The sequence below is a fragment of the Silene latifolia genome, unplaced genomic scaffold, assembly GCF_048544455.1.
Source record: "Silene latifolia isolate original U9 population unplaced genomic scaffold, ASM4854445v1 scaffold_96, whole genome shotgun sequence".
NCBI classification, from domain to species: Eukaryota; Viridiplantae; Streptophyta; class Magnoliopsida; order Caryophyllales; family Caryophyllaceae; genus Silene; species Silene latifolia.
In genome coordinates, this window is record NW_027413827.1 from 1778109 (window position 1) to 1798727 (window position 20619).

Sequence of the window (20619 nt, forward strand, 5' to 3'; positions counted from 1 at the left end):
ATTGATCACTTGGGTTATGAGTGTGTTACCACTCCTTGGTTTACCTTATCTTTGAATGGGGAAAACTTTGGGTATTTTCAAGGTACGAGAGAAATCAGACAGGGAGATCCCATATTTCCTTTATTATTTACAGTGTGCATGGAATATCTCAGCAGGATCCTTGCCACGGTAACTGATAGACTGGAGTTTAATTATCACCCCTTATGTAGGGCTCTTAGGTTGAGCCATTTATGCTTTGCAGATGATCTGCTTCTTTTCTGCAGAGGGGATAGGGAGTCTGTCATTGTTATTTTAAGAGCATTTGCAACCTTTTCTGTGGCTTCTGGAATTGAAATTAACTGTGATAAATTTGAGATCTACTTCAATGGGATTTGTGAGGAGGAGGTTTCCTATATTCTCAACATGTCTGGGTTTAAGGAAGGCCAAATCCCTTTCAGGTATCTTAGGATACCTATTTCTCACAAACGAATGGCAATTGTGGACTGTACCAGGCTAGTGGAAAAAGTGGTCTTGAGGATTAGGAGCTGGGGGACTAGGAAGCTCAGTTATGCAGGCAGGCTGGTGCTTGTTAGAGCTGTTTTGTCCCAACTTCACTATTCTGGTCAAGAATCTTCATTATCCCCTTAACTGTAATAGATAGAATAGAAAGGATTTGTAGAAATTACTTGTGGCATGGCTTAGATCAGTACCATAAAGCTCCTCCTGTGTCTTGGGATAAAGTCTGCAAGGAAAAGAAATATGGGGGGCTGGGTATCATCAGCTGTAGACAATGGAATGTTGCTATGATTGGCAAGTATGTATGGTGGTTGGTGACTAAGGCAGACTATTTGTGGATTAAATGGGTTAATCACATATATATAAAGGATCAGGAATGACTCTCTTACCACCCAACTAATAATTCTAGCTGGACCTAGAGAAATATCTTCTAGGTCAAGGATCAAATGCATTCAGGATTTAGCAATGGATTTTGGCACAGTGATCAGGGGACTTATTCTGTTTCAAGTGGTTATAGATGGTTGCTGGGTGAACAGCTCAAGGTCTCTTGGTTCCCTCTCGTTTGGAATCGATTTAATATTCCTAAACACTCAATTATTGGATGGCTTGCTATACAAATGAAACTGCTGACCAAAGACAGGCTACTCACATTTGGTATTATCACTGATGCAAGATGTGACATGTGTTTGGTTCATCAGAAAGATCATAAGCACTTGATGTATGAGTGCGAGTTTAGTGCTAAATGTTGGATTCTCTTACAGGAATGGTTGGGCATTATTATACCTAAGATAGGGATTCTGGAATGGGGACTCAAGTGGAGATGTAGGTCTCTAATGAGAAAGCAGATGGTACTCTCAGCCATGGCGGGACTGGTGTATCATTTATGGACTGCTCGTAATATATGCAGGATTGAACAAAGGCTTCCAAGACCAAGTGTGGTGATTGCAATGGTAAAAGCTGACATTCAAGCTAGAAGAAACTCAATGCATTTAGGCATCTCGTAATCTTTAACGTCTCTATATTGTCTCTGTAGGGTGCACAATATGATGTATTTGGTGTGATATTGTACTTCAACTCTATAATTATTAATAATATATGATTCACAGTTCACCAAAAAAAAAAAGAAATTTCTGTATTTAAAAATTCTTCTCTCTTCTTCTCAATCATTTGTTTAACTTTTTTAATACTTTATAATATAATAAGTATTTTAACCAAAAGGGAGTAATAGTTACCTACCTCTCCCTCTAAATAATGCATTACCACCATATGAAAGTAATAATTTCTCCCTCAAAATTCAATCTGACGGTACAAGGTTCATCATTTGTCTGATAAATGTAAGGTTTATTATTAAGTTTCACCCAATCTTTATAGGCTCATCGCCTCATCATATGGTATTACTCTATATTATTTAGTAAGATTTTTACAATCAAATATACAGAAAGTCGAATAGATGGCCAGGTAGAATACGACAACAACATGTTACATACAATGATACACTTAAGAAACTCCTTAACCATTGAGCTACAAAATAAGGAGCTCCTTACATGAAACGGCCTGGTTTCTAAAGTAAGCCAGGTTTTATGTTAGAAAAAGGAGAGAAGGGATGACCAAATAAAAAGTAAGGAATTTTTACCATTAAAGAGAATTAAAAAGTTCCATAATTAATGTTGTGTGTTGATGTGTTAATAAAAAAGTTTAGTATGAAACTCTAACCGAATATTTAAATGTATTATAAAAGGGCATAAGTAGAAATAGTTTCAAAATAACATTTGTCTGTGTACATATAGTGTTTGGGACTTTGGGTGGTATCTAGCTTGCAGATTGGGTTTGATTCATTTCTTTTATTTTGACATATATGGATAATATATAGGAGTAATATTATGCAAATTATCTTTATCTTTAGTTGTACCATGTACTAATATCAATTTGTGATAGACGTTTTTTTATCACTAATGAATAAGGTATTGTATACATATATGTATTTGGGTTTGGTTTGAATGGGTAGAATTGGGTCAGATTATATTAGATTAGATTTATTACTCACATTTGCTCGAATCGGGTTATTTTGTCTCTTTAATATATTTAAAAGTGTTGTTGTCATGTCATTTATGATACAAGTCAGTTTTAATCGAGTCATTTTCGAGTATGAGTTACTACGAGGCGTTATTCTTATGTCAATGATTAAAACAAGGTTATCTCAATAATAATTTGACAAAAACAAAGTCTTTTGCATAATCAAATATTTACAAGGAAGTATTTAATAATTAGTCATTTAATTTGAAATAGTTAATATGAATTGTGCATTAAAAATTGTCATTTGAGCCTTTAAGATACTTGATCTGATTCACCTACGAGTTCACCTTCAATAAAATCAAATGTAGATGTACAAGACGCAGGAGGATGGTAGAGGTAAGATGGGGTAGGGTAGGGTAGTGCTTAGATAAGGGTTGAGAGGGACGCCGTGGTCTGAGGTGTTACATTGGGTGCGGTCACCACTGTAGTGGAGGGTCTGCTGATGGGTCTCGAGGTAGTTGGTCAGTGATGGCGAACACTACTTTCAGACATCTAGGCGATGTTGAGTGAGAGAGAAAATGAGAGAGAGGGTAGAGAATTGAGAGGAGAATAAAGAACATGGGTAATATGACAAAAGAAAAGTATGTGTACAATAATGAGTAAAATTAAATATAAGTTGCGTGATAAATAGGTTATGAAATTGACAATAGTATTATGTTCATTTTTCAAATTTCACCACTCTCATAAGGTAAAAAGTTAGAGAAAAAAATAAAATTAAGTAACATAAATATGGGTAAACAAAGTAAATTTATCTAAAATTTAGTTATTTACTAAATAAGAAAGTAGTAAGTTTTGCCCGTAAGGGTGGAGTCTAGTGGTTAAAACTTGGGTGAAATTCCCAGTTCAAGCCTCCCAAGAGCAAAAATCTTGTGGAGCATTCTTGGCCTAAGTCTATGCCTAATAGAGTTCGAGCCTTCGCCCTCGGGTGGCTTACCTGGTATACGTGGTTTGCAGGCTGGCTATCACGTACACCCCGAGGGTTTACCCCGTGCAAGTTGGGAAGGTGAGGCAGGCAGTGAATAAGAGGGTTAAAAATGGCGAAAGTATGGCGGGCAGGAGGTCATCTGAAACCAGTGCTTCTTACACCTATTTCATCATCCCGCACATTGATTATCCCCTTGTATCCTACACCTACTCCTACTCCTATTAAGTTAATCCCTAAACACAATACCGTCGGCTTTCGGTGTTTCTCATCATCGTCCATCACCGATACCACCACCTTCGAGTGGAACGGACCACTCTCACCCTCCCAAACCGACACAACAACCTTCGTCGATGCCAATGATGTTGACGCCAATCCTCACCCCTATACTTATATTCCTGTTCGCGCTTTTTTCTTCTCCACCAGGTTAGCTTCATGTTCATTCATCATCTCTTTTTTTTTTTTTTTTTTTTTTTTGTTTATATTTATATATTGGAGCCTCTAATCAAAACTAGGATTTTTGTTTTTTAATTTTGTTTTTGTTTTCTAGCATGGACTTGAAGAGTTTGGTTGATGAGAACAGGACTAATTTTATACCACCCTCTTCAAGGATGACCAATTATGTAGTTCTCAAATTTGGCAACCTTAAACCTGTACCAAATGTCAGTCACTTTACCATTCACTTACCATTTCCTATTTATGGTAACCCTGCTCTCTCTCTTACTCTTTCATTCTCATTTCAGGGCCTCGGTGCTACTTTAAGTGGCAGTGATTGTCGCTTTCTCGTCGTTTTTCAGTATGGTTCCGTTGTCTTGTTCAATGTTTCTGATCAAGATGTCAATACCTACTTGAAAATTGTGGAAAAACATTCAGCTGCTTTGCTTCCTGAAAGGAGAAAGGATGGTCAGATTCTAATTTTCTTTTCTTTTTTTTTATCAAGACTTCATTTCCGTGTATTCTTTAGAGCACAGCAACTCAACTGCCAAAACAATGTTTGGTATGTGCACCGCAACTCATTTAGTCCAATGGATTTATGTAAACACAGGCCTTCGCAAATCATATGCATTATGCTGCTTTCTTTAAATGGATCATTAGCTTGCACATCCCATTTCTCATTTTAAAAGCCATTTGCTCAAGTATAGAGGCTTTGCAAACTGTCAATTGGCCAACTTTAAGAGCATCACTTTCTTGTTTCTTAGATACGTAATATCAACCGCTATTTTTGTTACTGTGTCACCTGTTGCTACATTCACTACTTCTCAATCCCATTGTACCTATGTCTTGCCTTTACTTGCTTTCCCTTTACATTCTTACCTTCTCTCTAACTATCTCATTTCTATGTCCACCCTTCTTTGTATGTCCACAAATCTGCCATAACACCTGTATATATTAAATGCACGCTGAACTGTCGCGCGACAGAATTTACCCTTTAATCTGTAAAGCAGGCATGAACTGAACTCTCTGACGCTCTCCCATTCAACCAACCCACTTTAATTATGAGTCACATCTCCATCTAATTCTCCATGTTATTGGATAAAAGATCCTAATTATCGAAAGAAATCGAATGCTTGAATAACCTTTTAATCAAAATTAATCATTCCCGCCTCTCTTCTCTCTGATATTGCTAAACCTACATTCCAAATATTTAGCATGTCTTCTACTTAGTTTTTGTCCTCGTGCTTCCAAAGTGTTTCTCCATGGTTCCAACTTCCAACATCCTCTTAAGTCCTTCAACTCATCAATCCGTACAATATCATCAACAAACATCATACACCAAGGAATGTTGTCTTGCATTGACCATGTTAGTTCCTTCATAGCTATGACAAATGGAAAAGGTTTAAATGCAGAGCCACCCAACGGAAATCAAAAATTCTTGTCCTTCCCAACTTAATTTCGTACCCTAGTACTTAGACGTCCCTATGAGGTCAATAGATCTCGACACACCATTCTTTGAAAAGCCTGCCATAGTACTTACTACTTACCCTCGGTTCTTTATAATATGCCTTTTGTAAGTCAATAAAAACCGTATTTAGGTCTTTCTTCTTACCTCAATAGTGTTGTCTTATCATCGTGTCATAAGATAAATTACTTCTATAGTTCTATAGTCGTTTTCTTAGACATAAATCCAAATTGGCGTTAAGAAGGTGAAGGGTGATTGCTTGATTTTTGTTTAGTTTGATCAAGGAAAATATGGTGTTAGATAAGGTGAAGTGGAAGGAATTGATATATGTGGAGGACAAGGTTTAACTTCCCTCTTCAGGAAAGTTTGATTGCTTTTACTTTTCTTTTATTAGATATTCACAGTTATTTACGATTTTACGCCCTTTATCTTTTATATATGCTTGCTTTCTATATATTCTCTTTTTCTTTTCTTTTTTTCACCATTCTCTTTTCCTTTCTACAGCCCCCCTTCATTCTCGTTCACATGATTTTCTCAATTTCCTTTTTGCTTATTTCATCATGTTTATTTCATCACCTTCTCTTATATCTCTTCATACTATATTCTCCTGACTTTCATATTTAGTGTATTTTTCCTTTTTGTGTTTCACATCACAATTATGGTCCATTTCACAAATCATATTAGCTAAACCCAAGCCGATTAGGACCATGTTGTATTGTTTTAATACTACGATTGGGTTCTGCAGTATGGTATATGTGGCACATGCCATACTGTTCTACACTAGATTTAACACTTGTAAAAAGTTACCTCATTTATTAATCGACTTCCCGGCTTGTTAGTAAAATTAAATAGCTTCCGTCCACTGATGTAGACTGTATATTAAGATGAAGAAAGATGCAAAATTGAGTAACCGATGATGCAATGAAAACCACAAGAAAGAACAACAACAAAGCAGTAACCCTGAAAAAAAATATGGAGTCAAATAACATGATTTGTGTTCTGCTAAATCATTACTATAAGGCAAAACAAAGGGGTAAAGATGGTGAGGGAAGATACAAGAAAAAGAAAATACATGACCGCGGCAAAAGAAGGCAATAAACGAGAATGAAATAATGCAGGATGAAAAGCGAGACAACAAGAAATGGAGTCAAAAGGGAATAAAACATGGCAATGATAATGAACACCTTTATAGAGACCTTGCCTTGCTTATACATGGAATTATGTCTGAGCATGCTGTTTCCTTTTCGAGCTTTTTCACATGACAATCACCATATTATTTTGGCACTCTATTTGTTGCCATTCTGAAGTGGTCGACACAAACTTGCGAATCTTCTCTTAGATCTTTAATGGAATTTTCTATTACCGCATACCCTTATGTTAAAAACTCGTCCGTGTAGGGAACTTTGATTGTGCTGTTCTTTGAATTCTGTGTTTGGTAGTCCTATGTCTTTGCTTATGCCAAGCTGAATGTTTCTCCTTTTTCTTCTTTAGAATTCGAAGTAATAGAGAAGCCAACTCTGAGTACATGGATGCAACCTGGCCTTGATCATATAATGTTGCAGTACTTGAACATTGATGGCATCCGTACAATTGGAAGTGTGCTTGGTCAAAGTATTGCTCTTGATTACTATGTCCGCCAGGTTAGTCATCCTAGTCTAATTTTTGCTTTTGTTTATTTTATGCATTTTTTTTTTTGTAAAGTGGTGGTGAAGAGTTTCTACCGTTTTTATTTTGCTGCACTATGGCAACAGTTTCATCTGCCAGTTCAGGTTAGCCGATTAGATCATTTCAGCTTTCGAGACTTACACTTTGTTGTTATGGGAGGGGATGCATGTTACTTTTACAATTCACTTTTGAGATCTTACTAGGGGTGCTAACTATTTTCTGAAAATTAAGCTATCATATGGTCACATACAATGAGTTATACTTGTAGGTTGATGGAATAGTTGCAGAGTTCACTGACATCAACCGTGCTATGGAGAAAACTGGGACTTTTACCATGAAAAGGAAGAAGCTCTTTCAGTTGGTTGGAAAGGCAAATTCCAATCTGGCAGATGTGATTCTTAAGCTTGGCCTTTTTGAAAGGTTCGATATGAGTTGCTTTAGATTTTCTTTTTAGATAAATGAGTAAAATGACACTTCTTGATCAGCTGTTCTCTTATTGTTTTTGGTACTTGCTAAGAGAATAAGAGGCTATGTAAATTCCTCATCTTAGCGACACATGCAAAATGCTGTTGAATCTCAAGCATATAGTTCTTGTAAAATCTTAGACTCTCATTTATATATGCTTAATAAGCTTTCATGAATCTGATTCGTGGCTAATATATTTTCGAATCTTCTTCTATCTGAGACCAACCAAATCCCGTAATTAAATGAGGAATACCTAAAGAGGGTTGGCCTCACTGTCTCATACAATATCAAGGTGACTCCTGAAGTTCTAGTAGTCAACGTAGTCTCTTTTCCCATTTCAGATCAGATATCGCGTGGAAGGATGCGAAATATGCTCAGATTTGGGAGTACCTTCGTGATGAATTTGAATTGACCCAAAGATTTGCCAGTCTTGATTTCAAGTTGAAGTTTGTAGAAGTACAATTTTCTTTTTCTTTTCCTTTGTTTTTTTTCCTGCTCTGGCATCCACTTATCTTCAAGCTGAAGTTTTTTGAGGTTAATTCCACATATTAATCAATGTGTCATTTGATTTACAGCACAACATTCGGTTCCTACAAGAAATTCTACAGAACAGGAAGTCAGATTGTCTGGAATGGCTAATTATAATATTGATTGGTGCCGAAATTCTTATCTCTGTGTATGACATTGCGCATAAGTCTGCCATAACCTCCCTTTAGCACCGATTCCTGCAAAGGTTGAAGAAGGTTGAAGTTTCTGCCGGACACCCTGCCCATGTTCGCGAATTTCTGGTCTCCACTGTATATGCGCTATCAGGAATTCAATACCTTTGACATTTTGATTCCTTATTTGCCTGTGATTAATACCACAATTTGCTATGTTTAGCTAAGAGAGATTTTTTTACTACTGGCAAAAAAAAAAAATGAAAAAAATAAATACCATGCTGTGAAGTGACATAGTAATAATAATTTATTTATTTTAGTCGGATAGAAGCAGAATTTTCACTCTATTTTTCCTCTTAATATATACTAGGACAAGTTTGAATTTCCCTATTTTGGAGTTGCTCCTTGTTATCGTATCATTATTTTTGTTATTCATACATGAATGTGTTTTATTCAAATTATTACTGACACACGGTTAATCATTCATAGTAGAAATATTAGCAGCGGAGTAAATTTCGGGAGTTAACCACACAATAAGGACCTCAATAATGACATTATATGGCTTTAAATGTAGGGGAAATCAGTCACATAGGAAAAAAACAATCCCCCAAAAAATCGAAGAACCCTAAAAATCCCAATTAAATCCCCCAAAAAATCCGCCTCACCCACCGCTTCACCTCTCTCGCCGGCGATCTTAACTACTCTTTTCAGGTCGCCGGCGAGCGCCCATCTCCTCCCTCGGTCTTTCGTTTTGCGATTTCCGGCTTCTGCTTTTAAGTTTCACGATCTTCTCCAGTTACTCTTCAAATCGACAGTAAAAGGAGTGACACAAACAAGGGAGTAGTCTTTGATATTGAACAAGACGAGAAAGGTATCATTTGTATACTACTTTTGTGTTGCTGTGTTGCTATTATCTTTGTTGTTGATTGGTGATTTCAAGCCTTTTGTTAAAAATGGTGATCTCAAGCCTTTTACTTGTTTCGATGGGTTAAAACCTCAGTAGCTTTCTTGTTGTTTCTTTCTTTCTAGTTTTTCAATCTTATGAGGTATATGCTCTCTGGTCTTTAGTTCAGTCAAGCTTTTGATCTGGATTTCGTTTTGCGTTTTCCCTCTTTGGTTGCATTAAGTCCAGCTTCTCCTGGGATATTCGCTCTTCAGTCTGCTCTGGTTTTGTTGTCTGTATAGCTAGGCTGTTTTATGGCTTTCCAAGATGGATTATCAATTTCTTCTTCTTAATCTATGTGATTTGTTTGTTGTGGTGGATAATGGTGTCGATGATGATGACTTTGCTGTGTTGGTTATGGAATTGGGGGTTCCTTCTATCTCCAATGTTCATCTGGTGAAAGATAGGGGCAACTCTCTTTTCAGGGAAGGGAATTTCGTTTTGGCTGCTCGTCACTACACTCTCGCGCTTAAGCTTGTATGTTTTCTAGGCCTTCCACCCACGCATGACCAGCCCGTAGCCACTTCCCTCTGCCTCTCCCTTGTCCTTAATTTAGCAGCTTGTGAGTTAAAGCTGTCTCAGTATAATCGGGCAGTTTGTTACTGCACTTTCGTCTTATCTTTTGATCCGATGAATGTTAAGGCCTTATATCGTAGAGGCTTGTCTTTTAAGCATTTGAATCTTCTCAACGAAGCTCTTGATGACTTCGAACATGTTGTGAAATTTGACCCGCATAACAAAGATGTTAATCGGGAACTCCTTTCAGTGGGTGTGTAACACCCCCATACTCCAAGTGCCTTACCAGGACCACTCAGGTATAAAGATGTTACCATCTCGGTTTCCCGAGGCAATGATAATCATAAGACAATAGCGAAACAAGTTTAAATAGTATAAAGTTAAGTGAAAGATTACAATCCGGAAACCAAACTGATAAAAAGTGAGTACATGTTCTCCAAAAACCAAATGTCTAAAAACTAAACATAATGTCTGACAACAAATGAAGACTCTTCTAATCGCATGATGACTCATCCCGGTTAGCCCATGTATCTCTACTCATACCGCTCAACAATCGCTCACCATCCCCGAATGGATCACCACGCTTTTAAAACAATAAACGGGGTCGATACTAATCACACAATTTATATAATCCAAGAACACAACAAGCAACACAACTCAATCGTCACGGATATACTCCGAACTCCATCACCAACTCCACAATACGACTACACACTAAAGTGTGTAGCCCCGCCAGTGCCCATCGCAACAGTCACTCTACGCGCCGATGGGGATCGCAGCCGTTCCCACCTAATCCCCGCTCATCTCCGTCGAGCGAATAACCCAAATCCATTAATGTGCACATCCCTTCTGTGGCGGGTTCCACAGAAGGCGAATAATGGGCGTGAAGCCACTCCCGCAAGTGACTCCACTCAGCCAGGGACGCGCCCCGAAGAACACAGAAAGATACAAACAATCACAACTATTAAACAGTAATCAAAACCAACAACCGTCACAATACTTGTATGATAATAATCAACAATCACAAATCACCACCAACACATTATGGGACTAATACTGAGTAGGGAAAACCCTACCGAATGCAATCTGATCGACGACCTCAACAACTGATATCAAAAGGCCTCCTCTACGAATCCTCCTCCTAACATAACATCACATATATCACTAACTACACAAAACTAACACAATTCCCCCAATTCCCAAAATTAGGGTTTAACTAACTTTAACAAAATACCATAAAAACAGTACGTAGATCTTACCCTTGACGCAAGGATCACAAAGGTGTAAAGAAAGATGAATTCCGACCTTCCAAGCTCCGGGATTTGTCAATAATGCGATAAATGCGAAGTACGTAGATTGATTTCTCTTTTGAAAGTAATTAGGTTTGTAAAAGTGTATTATGAAAGTGACGGAAGTGTTTAAATATTAATTCACATTATTAACAAAACCCGACAAATCATCCCCCCCGTAAACCGGCTACTCGATCGAGTAACTGACGTACTCGATCGAGTGCCGCCTACTCGATCGAGTACCAAGGCTACTCGATCGAGTACCCAACAGGTCAGAAACTATTTTAAATCGTAAAACACCCTTACTCGACAGAGTAAGGCCCACTCGATAGAGTACTCAAAGACTCATAAAACCGTAGTATTACAGTCTTCCCTCCTTAAAAAGAACTTTGTCCCCGAAGTTCAAACCACAACAAAACAAAGACATACTACTACACTCCCGACGCAACAACCAAAACAAAACTCAACATAAAAACATGTTACTAACCCAAACTCAACCCGACTCAACCACAACAAACATACCGACACAACACAAAAAGGGTATAAAAGCTCTTAAAAACTCTTTGCGATCATCTCCTACCCCCCTAAAAGAAACAAGGTTACGTCCCCGTAACCATACATACTTGATCGAAAAGGAAAGGGTAACGCTCTCTCATAGCCTCCTCTGCCTCCCATGTAGCTTCTTCAGTCTCATGATTAGACCAAAGGATTTTGAGCAAAACTGTCTCTCCACTCCTAGTTTTCCTAACCTTCCGGTCAAGAATCTGCTTAGGCACCTCAAGGTATGACAAGGACTCATCTAGCTCTAAGCTCTCTGCCTCTAACACATGTGACAGATCACTCACATACTTCCGCAGCTGATATATATGAAACACATTATGCACCCTTTCTAACGCAGCTGACAAAGTCAAACGATAAGCAACCTCTCCAACCCGCTCTAAGATCTCATAAGGCCCTATGAACTTCTGACTCAGCTTGCCTTTCTTCCCAAATCTCATAACCCCACGCATAGGAGACACTTTCAGAAGAACCTTGTCTCCAACCTGAAACTATATATCCCGGCGATGTAGATCTGCATAACTCTTTTGCCTATCCTGAGCCGCTCTCATCCTTTCCCTGATCATCTTAATCTGCTCAACCATCTCATGTACCATCTCTGGTCCTAGAACCACTGCCTCAGCACTGTCGTCCCAACAAATCGGACTCCTACATCTCCTCCCATATAAGGTCTCAAACGGTGCCATGCCAATACTAGTGTGATAGCTGTTGTTGTAAGAAAACTCTATCAAATCCAACCTCTGTTCCCAGCTACCACCAAAGTCCATCACACAAGCTCTTAACATATCCTTAAGAGTCTTGATTGTTCTCTCAGTCTGACCGTCTGTCGCAGGATGAAATGTTGTACTCATCTTCAAAGTCGTTCCCAAAGATTCCTGCAACTCTTTCCAAAACTTTGAGATAAATCTCGCATCTCTGTCAGATACTATGTCCTTAGGGACTCCATGCAACTTTAGCACATTATTCCGATAAGCCATAGCTAATTGTGCCTTAGTCCATGTATCTTTCATTGGCACAAAATGAGCTGACTTGGTCAGTCGATCCACTATTACCCATATCATGTTGTTACCCTGTTGACTTTTCGGCAAACCCACGATAAAATCCATAGAAATGGATTTCCACTTCCACTCAGGTACCTCTAAAGACTGAATCTTACCTTGTGGTCGTCGCTGTTCCCCTTTAACTCTCTGGCATGTCAAACAACGGGCCACAAACTCAGCTGTTTCTTTCTTCATCCCAGGCCACCAGAACGTGTTCTTTAAATCCTTGTATAGCTTGTCACCACCTGGATGTACTGAATATAGTGTACAATGTGCCTCTGTCATGATTGTCTTTTTCAGCTCCTCATCATTAGGGACACACCACCTCCCATCAAACCTCAGACTACCATCTGTATGAATAGAGAATCGAGACACTGTCCCTTTCTCTACTCCAGCTCTCCACTCTACCATCTTAGGATCCAACACCTGTTTACCTCGAATATCATCATAAAGATCAGGCTGCACTGTCAGATCTCCCATGGCATCCCCTCTTTGCATCATATGTATCCCAAACTTCCTCACCTCATCTCTCAACCTCATCAAAGATAAAGCTGTACACAAAGAATGTACACTCTTCTTACTCAAAGCATCTGCAACAACATTGGTCATGGTAGATAATATCCATGTCATAATCGCCAATCAACTCCATCCACCTCCTCTGTCTCATGTTCAACTCCTTTTGAGTGAAGATGTACTTGAGGCTCTTGTGATCAGAAAATACCTTAAAGGTCGCCCCATAAAGGTAATTGATACCGTCGTTTAGTATCAAAAATAATATTTATAACCTAAATACTACTAACAGAAGCTAGCGGCAGTCAGGGTCGAACCACAGGGAGGCGATGCAATTTATAGTTGTCTAATTTTAGTCTAAGGTAACAGTTTTGAGGGGGGTTTGATTTGCACAATTCTATGACTAAAGGCAATCAAATTTAAAATTAAACTAAAACAAATAAAAGAGTGATTAAAGAAAACGGATGAAAACAAATATTAAAAGGGTGCTAAGATGGTCGGTTCACTGTAGCTTCGACGGCGGCAACTCTAAGTAAACTGATTTAAGCATGTTAGACGGGAAAATAAAAAGTCCTCTCGGTCCAATTTAACAGGTAGCAACCTTCCGGCCTAAGCTACGGGTCCCTAAATCTCACTAATACTAACTTTCGTTCTTGATTAATGAAACTTAAATTCTAAATTAACTTATCTCTCGATCTTATTAATTTAGTCGTCTTAATTAAGTAGTCTATTTCCCTCCCCATCTTTCGATATATCGGGTCGGTCAATTCCTAAGCATTCAACTAGTCGCGTGCACTCGATTCGTCAAATATAGCAATTAAATTAAACAAGACGCAGCTAATCTAACACGCGCTGGTCGATCGACCATGTAGGTCGGTCGATCGACCAGAGCCCGATAACAGGTCGCCTAAGTCGAAACCGTCTAACCTACAGATCCCCTACATCTTAGCACGAAGGATTTAGCTACTCATGATAAAATTCATAACAACTACGAAATTAATAATTAACGAAATTTGATGCATGATTAAATAAACTAAGCAAGCAAGAGGCATAAACGAAATAAGGCTTTGGGGAAACTACTCTACGCAATTCTAATCTATGAATGAATAAAGGTAGACTGAAATTACAGAATCAGAATTACCGAATGAAAAGCAGGAAGAGGAATCCGAAAGCACGAACTTTATTAATGAAAGTAAATTGTATTGAATGATTATGAACTCTGATGCTAAACTTGAAATTGAACCCTAAATATTCGATCCCTAAATTCTATATATCTCCTCTGAAACCTCAGGTTACGTTATATAGATAGTCTTGCGTAACTTTTATTCCTAAAACCTAATTACATTGGGCTTTCTCGCTTTCCAAATTTGCGTCAGAATCACGGTGTGGTCGATCGACCACTGTGACCAGTCGATCGACCAACCCTCGCTGTACAGTAGCTTCTGATAATCGTACGCTGGTCTATCGACCAAGAGCATCAGTCTATCGACCACTTCAACAGGTACTTGGCTCCAAAAGCTTCGTAAATTCGTCTTTCGGGCCTCGATACGCGCACCAAGTTTGCTTCCCGAGTAAATACTTCATGTCAAATAATATGCCAAATACTCGGGGACGGATTTGTCTCATTTCCCGCTGGATTCTTCACATTTCTGCAATATTACACAAAAACACAAAAGTAGACGGAAATAGGGAAAATAGTAGCATAAACTACACAAATGAGCTCTGAAATGCGTGTAAAATAGGGTGTAAAACATCAATTTAGGACACGCATCAAATTTCCCCAAACCAAACCCTTGCTTGTCCCCAAGCAAGAACTAGACTCGATCCTAAAACCTAATTGGAACGATTTCAATATCAGAGCGAAATGCAACCATAAAGCCTAAACCAGTTTAATACAACAACTAACAATCAATTAGCAATATGAATCATGCAAACGAGTTATGTAGTCGTTAAAAACTGCTGAACCGTCAACTATAGAGACTTATCATATTGGACTCTCACGGGTCGCTCAAATCACACAATAAATACGGGCGAGTATATGTAAAAGATAGAAAGAAGTAAATTTGTAATGACACTCACCTAACTACGACTTATAAGAACATGCCTGCAATCTAATATGAAAATATTCTCTACAACCGTACATATGCATTCCAACCAAACAAATGATCATGACACACGCCGAGGTAAACATGGATATGTGAGGTAATGGGTAAGAAGGGGCTAAGATAAATTTGGAATAGAGGAGTTAAAGCCAAGCTAGTAACTACAGATCCAAATTATAACAACATCCAACTTCTTGCTCAAGATCAATCGATACAAAACGGTGCCAATGAGAAGCACAAATTTCGCAATCTCCAATAATAACTGTAATTCCCCCAAATGATATTAATCGCAACATGGGAATATAAAATCACCAACTAATGAAGATTCAATCATGTGATTTTTTTTCGAATTTTCTTTCGCTACTGCAGCAAGCAGTCGATCGACCAAGTGGAACGGTCAACCGACTGATCCTCTTTTTTTTCGAATCATTTTTTCTTTTTCTTTCCTTTTCTTCTTTTTTTTTTCTTTCCCTTTCTCTTCAATCAATTCACCAACATATTCTAAACACGAGACATAAAAACGAAAATGCAATAAAATATTCCCGAACGACTACCAATACTAGCTCAGCAAGGGTAGGCTAAATATGGAATGTAGCTTTTGGGACAAATAGGGCTATTTTGGCTTTTGTGGGGCTTATGGGTAAAATGGATAAAAGGAAACCTCTTCCACATGTGTCAACAAACCACAAACCGAATGCATACAGGTATTAAGCAGATAAAGTTCATATTTATGCATATTGAGGTAACATGTCTTATAAGGAGTAACTACTCACATTCCTAAATGAACTGGTCATGAATGTCACCAGTTATAAAGCTCTAAAACTCAGAATATAATGTAGTTTGCCATAAATCTAAGTCAAGTTTAAAGTTCAGCAAGATATTTAACGAAAACTCGTACACTATGCATATTTGATTCTACTAATAACATGTCAATTTAGCACGCCTTAGGCGTAAACAGATGCAAATGCAATGTCATCATTGAAATACTACCGTTCCGACTCGACCTACATGCTAAAATAAACGTGATATATTTTTTTGAATTTTTGAAATTTTTAAATTTTTTTTTTTGGATTTTCTGTATATATAAGAGAAATGAAATAACAAATGCAAACTGAAGTGCAATAAACGTGAAAATGCAATAAAACATGTGAATGCAATGTAAAACCCTTCCCCAAACCAAATCACACAATGTCCTCATTGTGCAAAATCATATAAAAGAAACAAAAAGGGAAATGGGAATTTGCGATAAATTAACTAAATAAGACATAAAAGTGACTCGGAAACTCACAGGACTTTAAGCGCAGAAGGAAACCTCCCCAAACCAGCGTGAGCTAGGAGGTTTCAGTAGCCAGCAGTAATTCCGAGAAAGCAATTTACGAAACGCAAAATTATGTGCGAAATAAGAAAAATAGAAGAAAACAGAAATGAATCGGAGAATAAAGTGGAGAAAAGACTCCCTCAACTCCGCAAATCGACCAAACACAGCAGGGGAATGGTCGAAAACAGGTAAAGCAGCGAAGTTGGTCGATCGACCATACCAGCCAGTCGATCGACCAGGGTGACAGGAACAAAAGCCCCTGGAGTCGCGGCACAGTCGATCGACCACACAAGCCAGTCGATCGACTGGGAAACCTGCTGTAAGTTTCTGATTTCTTCGAATTAACTCAATAAATTGAGCTAATATGGTATATGAACCTGCAAATACACATAATAACGCGCCCAAAATTGCGCAAAACCCAAAGTAACAGTCTAAAGTCTTTAAATCCTAAGCAAACTTATTAAAGCGAAGTCTCGCGCACACCAAAGCAATAAAAAGTCTAACAAAAGCAATAAAAATGTTTTTCTAAAAAAAAAAAGTCTTAATCAACTAATAGTTGATCAAGAATGGCCACGGAATGGCCCACTTGCTCGGCTTCTGACTGCAAGAAGTAGCCTCTACAGTGCTCATCTCCTCAGCGGGGCTCTTAACGACTCCAATATCCGCAGAACTCAACGGATCAGCATCTCTAACATCTTCCCAATCAATGACCTCGTCTGGCTCGTCAAAATCCAAATCGGACTCTGTCACCTTTTGACTGGCTCCTCATCAGGCTCCTCATCTGTGCCATAGCTAAGATATCCTAGACCGCCTCTTTGAACGATTGGCTCCTTTACAGCTGGAGCAACATGCGACTCTAACTTCCCCAAACCAGCTCCTGCAACAGTCAAAACAGAAGGATCTTCCTCCAATTTGCTCCCAATCTGTGGCGGAGGTGTCACAACAGGAGTAGACATATCAGAAAGCACTAAATAGGATTTCTTTTCAGAAATCACATTACAAGTAACTGGCCACATAGGGTCTTTCTACTTAGCGGTCTGGGCAAAAACAATGGACTGTTTCCCGACTTTAAAGGTCAATGTCCCTGAGCCAACATCTATAATTGCACCAGCAGTGTGCAGAAATGGTCTACCCAAAATGATAGGAATGTGAGCAGCCTCGGGTATATCTAGCACAACGAAGTCAACTGGGAAAAAGAACTTCCCTATTTGCACATGGATGTCCTCTAAGACTCCTATAGGCTGGACCGCAGAACGATCAGCCATCTGTACTGTCATGTTAGTAACTGCAAATTTGGTCAATCTCAATTTCTTAGCAAGACTCAAAGGCATAACACTAATACTGGCCCCTAGGTCACATAATGCCTTCTCAATTGAGAAGGTCCTGATATTACAAGGAACAGAAAAGCTACCAGGGTCAGCTAGTTTATGTGGAGCAGTATGAGTCAAGTAGGAACATGACTCCTCGATTAGTGCGACAGATTGCACAGTATCAAGTGACTTCTTTTTAGACAACAGCTGCTTCATAAATTTCATGTAAGCAGGCACTTGATTAACTAATTCTAAGAAAGGAACTTGCACATTTAAACTACGAATAACATTTTCAAACTTGTTAAACGATACCTGTTCCTTTGTCGGCACCAATCTCTCTGGATAAGGGGCTGTAACAAGCAACTTAGCCCTCTCCTCTAGGTCTCTCATACCGGCATCAGTGGACTTAGGCTGAAAATCCACTACCTTGTCTTTGTTGTAGCTCGCACCTTCTTCAGACCATCTCAGGAATGAACCATTAACCGTCATAGGGTCATACTTTGGAACCGGAACTGACCCATCAGCATTTGGATCTTGCCTCAATAATTTCGGAGTCGTCGTGCCCAAACAAGTGGCCCCTCAAGTTATCCGGCATTGGAGGACGAAAAGGTTCACGATCAAGATATCTTCATCGATCGACCATGTAGGTCGATCGATCGATCGCTTCCTCGAGACTGAAATCGATCTTGTCGCAGCGAGTGGTCGATCGACCCGTGTGTGTCGATCGATCGACTAATGTACCTGCGATCGTCTTTTTCTTGCTACTTTTTCATTCCAGCCTTTTTCTTACTTGGTTCACCTCGTCTTTTTCAAGAACATCTTCGACCATAGTGGGCCCATCAAGGGTAGACCCACTCCTCAAAGTGATCGCATTTAGAGTCTCTTTTTGATCCTTTGCGACGGTAAATGCCCCGGAGCTCTAGTTGCACTTTTGCTTGCCAATTGGGCAATTTGACTCTCCAACATCTTTGTAGAAGTCTCTCTAGCTAGAGACTCCTTTTGCAAACCCGACAAGTTCTCAACCATGTTTTTCAATTCCGAAATATCGAACCTTGAAATTGCTTCTTTTGAGGCACATAGGGAGGCTTTTGATCTCTGCTTGCTTATGAGGGGGCACATAACTCTGCTTTTGCTGCGGTGGTGGACCCGGATTAAGGACATTCTGGTTAGTCCACCTCGAATTGGGGTGGACATTAGAGGGATCGGGATAAGTACCATCTGCCTATAATGTTGAAAGGCGAAAGACATGTTTCATTCGAACTAGTACAAAACTCCGAAACATGTCCCTCTCCTCCACATCTTTTCCATGTAAAGGGACCGTCTGAAACTGCATTAACTTTATATATCCCTCCTTTTTGGGATCCCCCAAAATCTAGCTTGTCAAATCTCGCAGTAAGGGCCTCTATTACAGCTAGGGGTGCTCACCGGTCCAAAATCGGACCGGACCGGACCGGACCGGACCGGATGAACCCGCGGACCGGATAACCACATATCCCAAGACCGCGGACCGGACCGGTTAAAAGGGGACCCGGACCGGACCGGACCGGAACCCTTTAGGTCCGGTTTTTTCCGGGTTTGGACCGGACCGGTACTAATTTATAAGGCAATTTAGTTTTATTTTTTTATGTGGACCGGATCGGAGACCGGTCACCATATTTTTTGGGACCCGGAGACCGGACCGGTATGTATCCGGTCTGGACCGGACCGGACCGGCCGGTCCGGGTCGGTCCGGTTTACCGGTCCGGACCACTTTTTGTTCACCCCTAATTGCAGCTACAGCAGGAGATTCAGCTGATCTTCTCTGATTTCCTCTAGAATTCCCATGCTCAGCTTTATGGATGGCCATATCGTCAATAATCTTCCACCCCTTAGTTTCTCCAACATTCTCCGGAATCGCCATTAGTCCGCAGATCCGGGATAGCCCTCTGATCATCATAAAGCCCATTATAAAATTGATTACACAGGCACCATTGTTCGAACCCATGGTGCGGAATAGATCGCACCAACCTCTTGAAACGGACCCATGCCTCATGAAAATTTTCATCAGGACCCTGTTTAAAGCTTGCGATCTGAGCTCTAATCGCATTGGTCTTCGATGCAGAGAAATATTTCTTATAAAATGCTAGGGCCAGCGAATTCCAATCAGTAATTCCATTGGCAGCTCGATCCGGATCTCGGTACCACTCCCTAGCAAAGATCACGAAGCGAGAATATGAACATCGTCTCTTTTACCTGGTCCTGGGTCACACCTGCTGGTGGGGGTATGGAACAACAGTAGTCAATGAATATCTCCATATGTTTAGCTGCATCTTCTTTTGCAGCTCCCCCAAATTGGTTTCTCTCAACCAAGTTAATGTAGGCCGGTTTCGGTTCGAATTTTCTATCCGTCCCAGCTGGCAACGCGAATCCCTTATAGAGATTCTCAGCTTTCGGCTCGGAGTGACTGGCTATACTTGTTTCTTCAGCCATATCTGGAGATGTAACGGTCTCAGCTGAAGAAGTAGAAATAGGAGACGGAGGTGGATCCTCCTCAAATAGCTCATTCTCGTAGTAACTGGACAGAGTACTCAACTCTTCCTCTGTCGGCAATACTCTAGATGATCGTCTCAACTCACGCAAAGTCCTTTCGATCTCAGGATCTAATGGTCGTAATTCACCGCCCTGTGACCTGCGCATAAGAGGAAACTACAAGTAGAATATGAGAATAGTTTAAGGAACAGATGTCCCTTAAACCAAGAGAAAGACTAAAATAAAAACAACTAAAAATTAAACATTTGCCTCCACGGCAACGGCGGCAAAATTTGATACCGTCGTTTAGTATCAAAAATAATATTTATAACCTAAATACTACTAA

General features: G+C 39.5%; 2 protein-coding genes and 1 non-coding gene across 3 annotated transcripts; all 3 read left to right on the forward strand.

The window, feature by feature from the left end:
- Positions 1-769: 769 nt before the first annotated feature.
- Positions 770-1499, forward strand: LOC141640661 (uncharacterized). The gene is made up of 2 exons (XM_074449369.1): positions 770-793; positions 930-1499. Exons 1-2 carry the CDS (start codon positions 770-772, stop codon positions 1497-1499), a joined length of 594 nt encoding a protein of 197 aa, XP_074305470.1.
- A 2029-nt stretch (positions 1500-3528) lies between these two features.
- On the forward strand, positions 3529-8567 carry LOC141640675 (protein RETARDED ROOT GROWTH-LIKE-like). The gene is made up of 7 exons (XM_074449381.1): positions 3529-3916; positions 4041-4152; positions 4234-4393; positions 6882-7030; positions 7324-7475; positions 7862-7976; positions 8096-8567. The coding sequence occupies exons 1-7, from the start codon at positions 3603-3605 to the stop codon at positions 8234-8236; spliced, it is 1143 nt and encodes a 380-aa protein (XP_074305482.1). The 5' UTR covers positions 3529-3602; the 3' UTR covers positions 8237-8567.
- Positions 8568-19742: 11175 nt separating this feature from the next.
- Positions 19743-19849, forward strand: LOC141640693 (small nucleolar RNA R71). The gene has a single exon (XR_012543129.1). It is a non-coding gene; the product is annotated as a small nucleolar RNA R71 (small nucleolar RNA).
- The last annotated feature ends 770 nt before the right edge of the window (positions 19850-20619 follow it).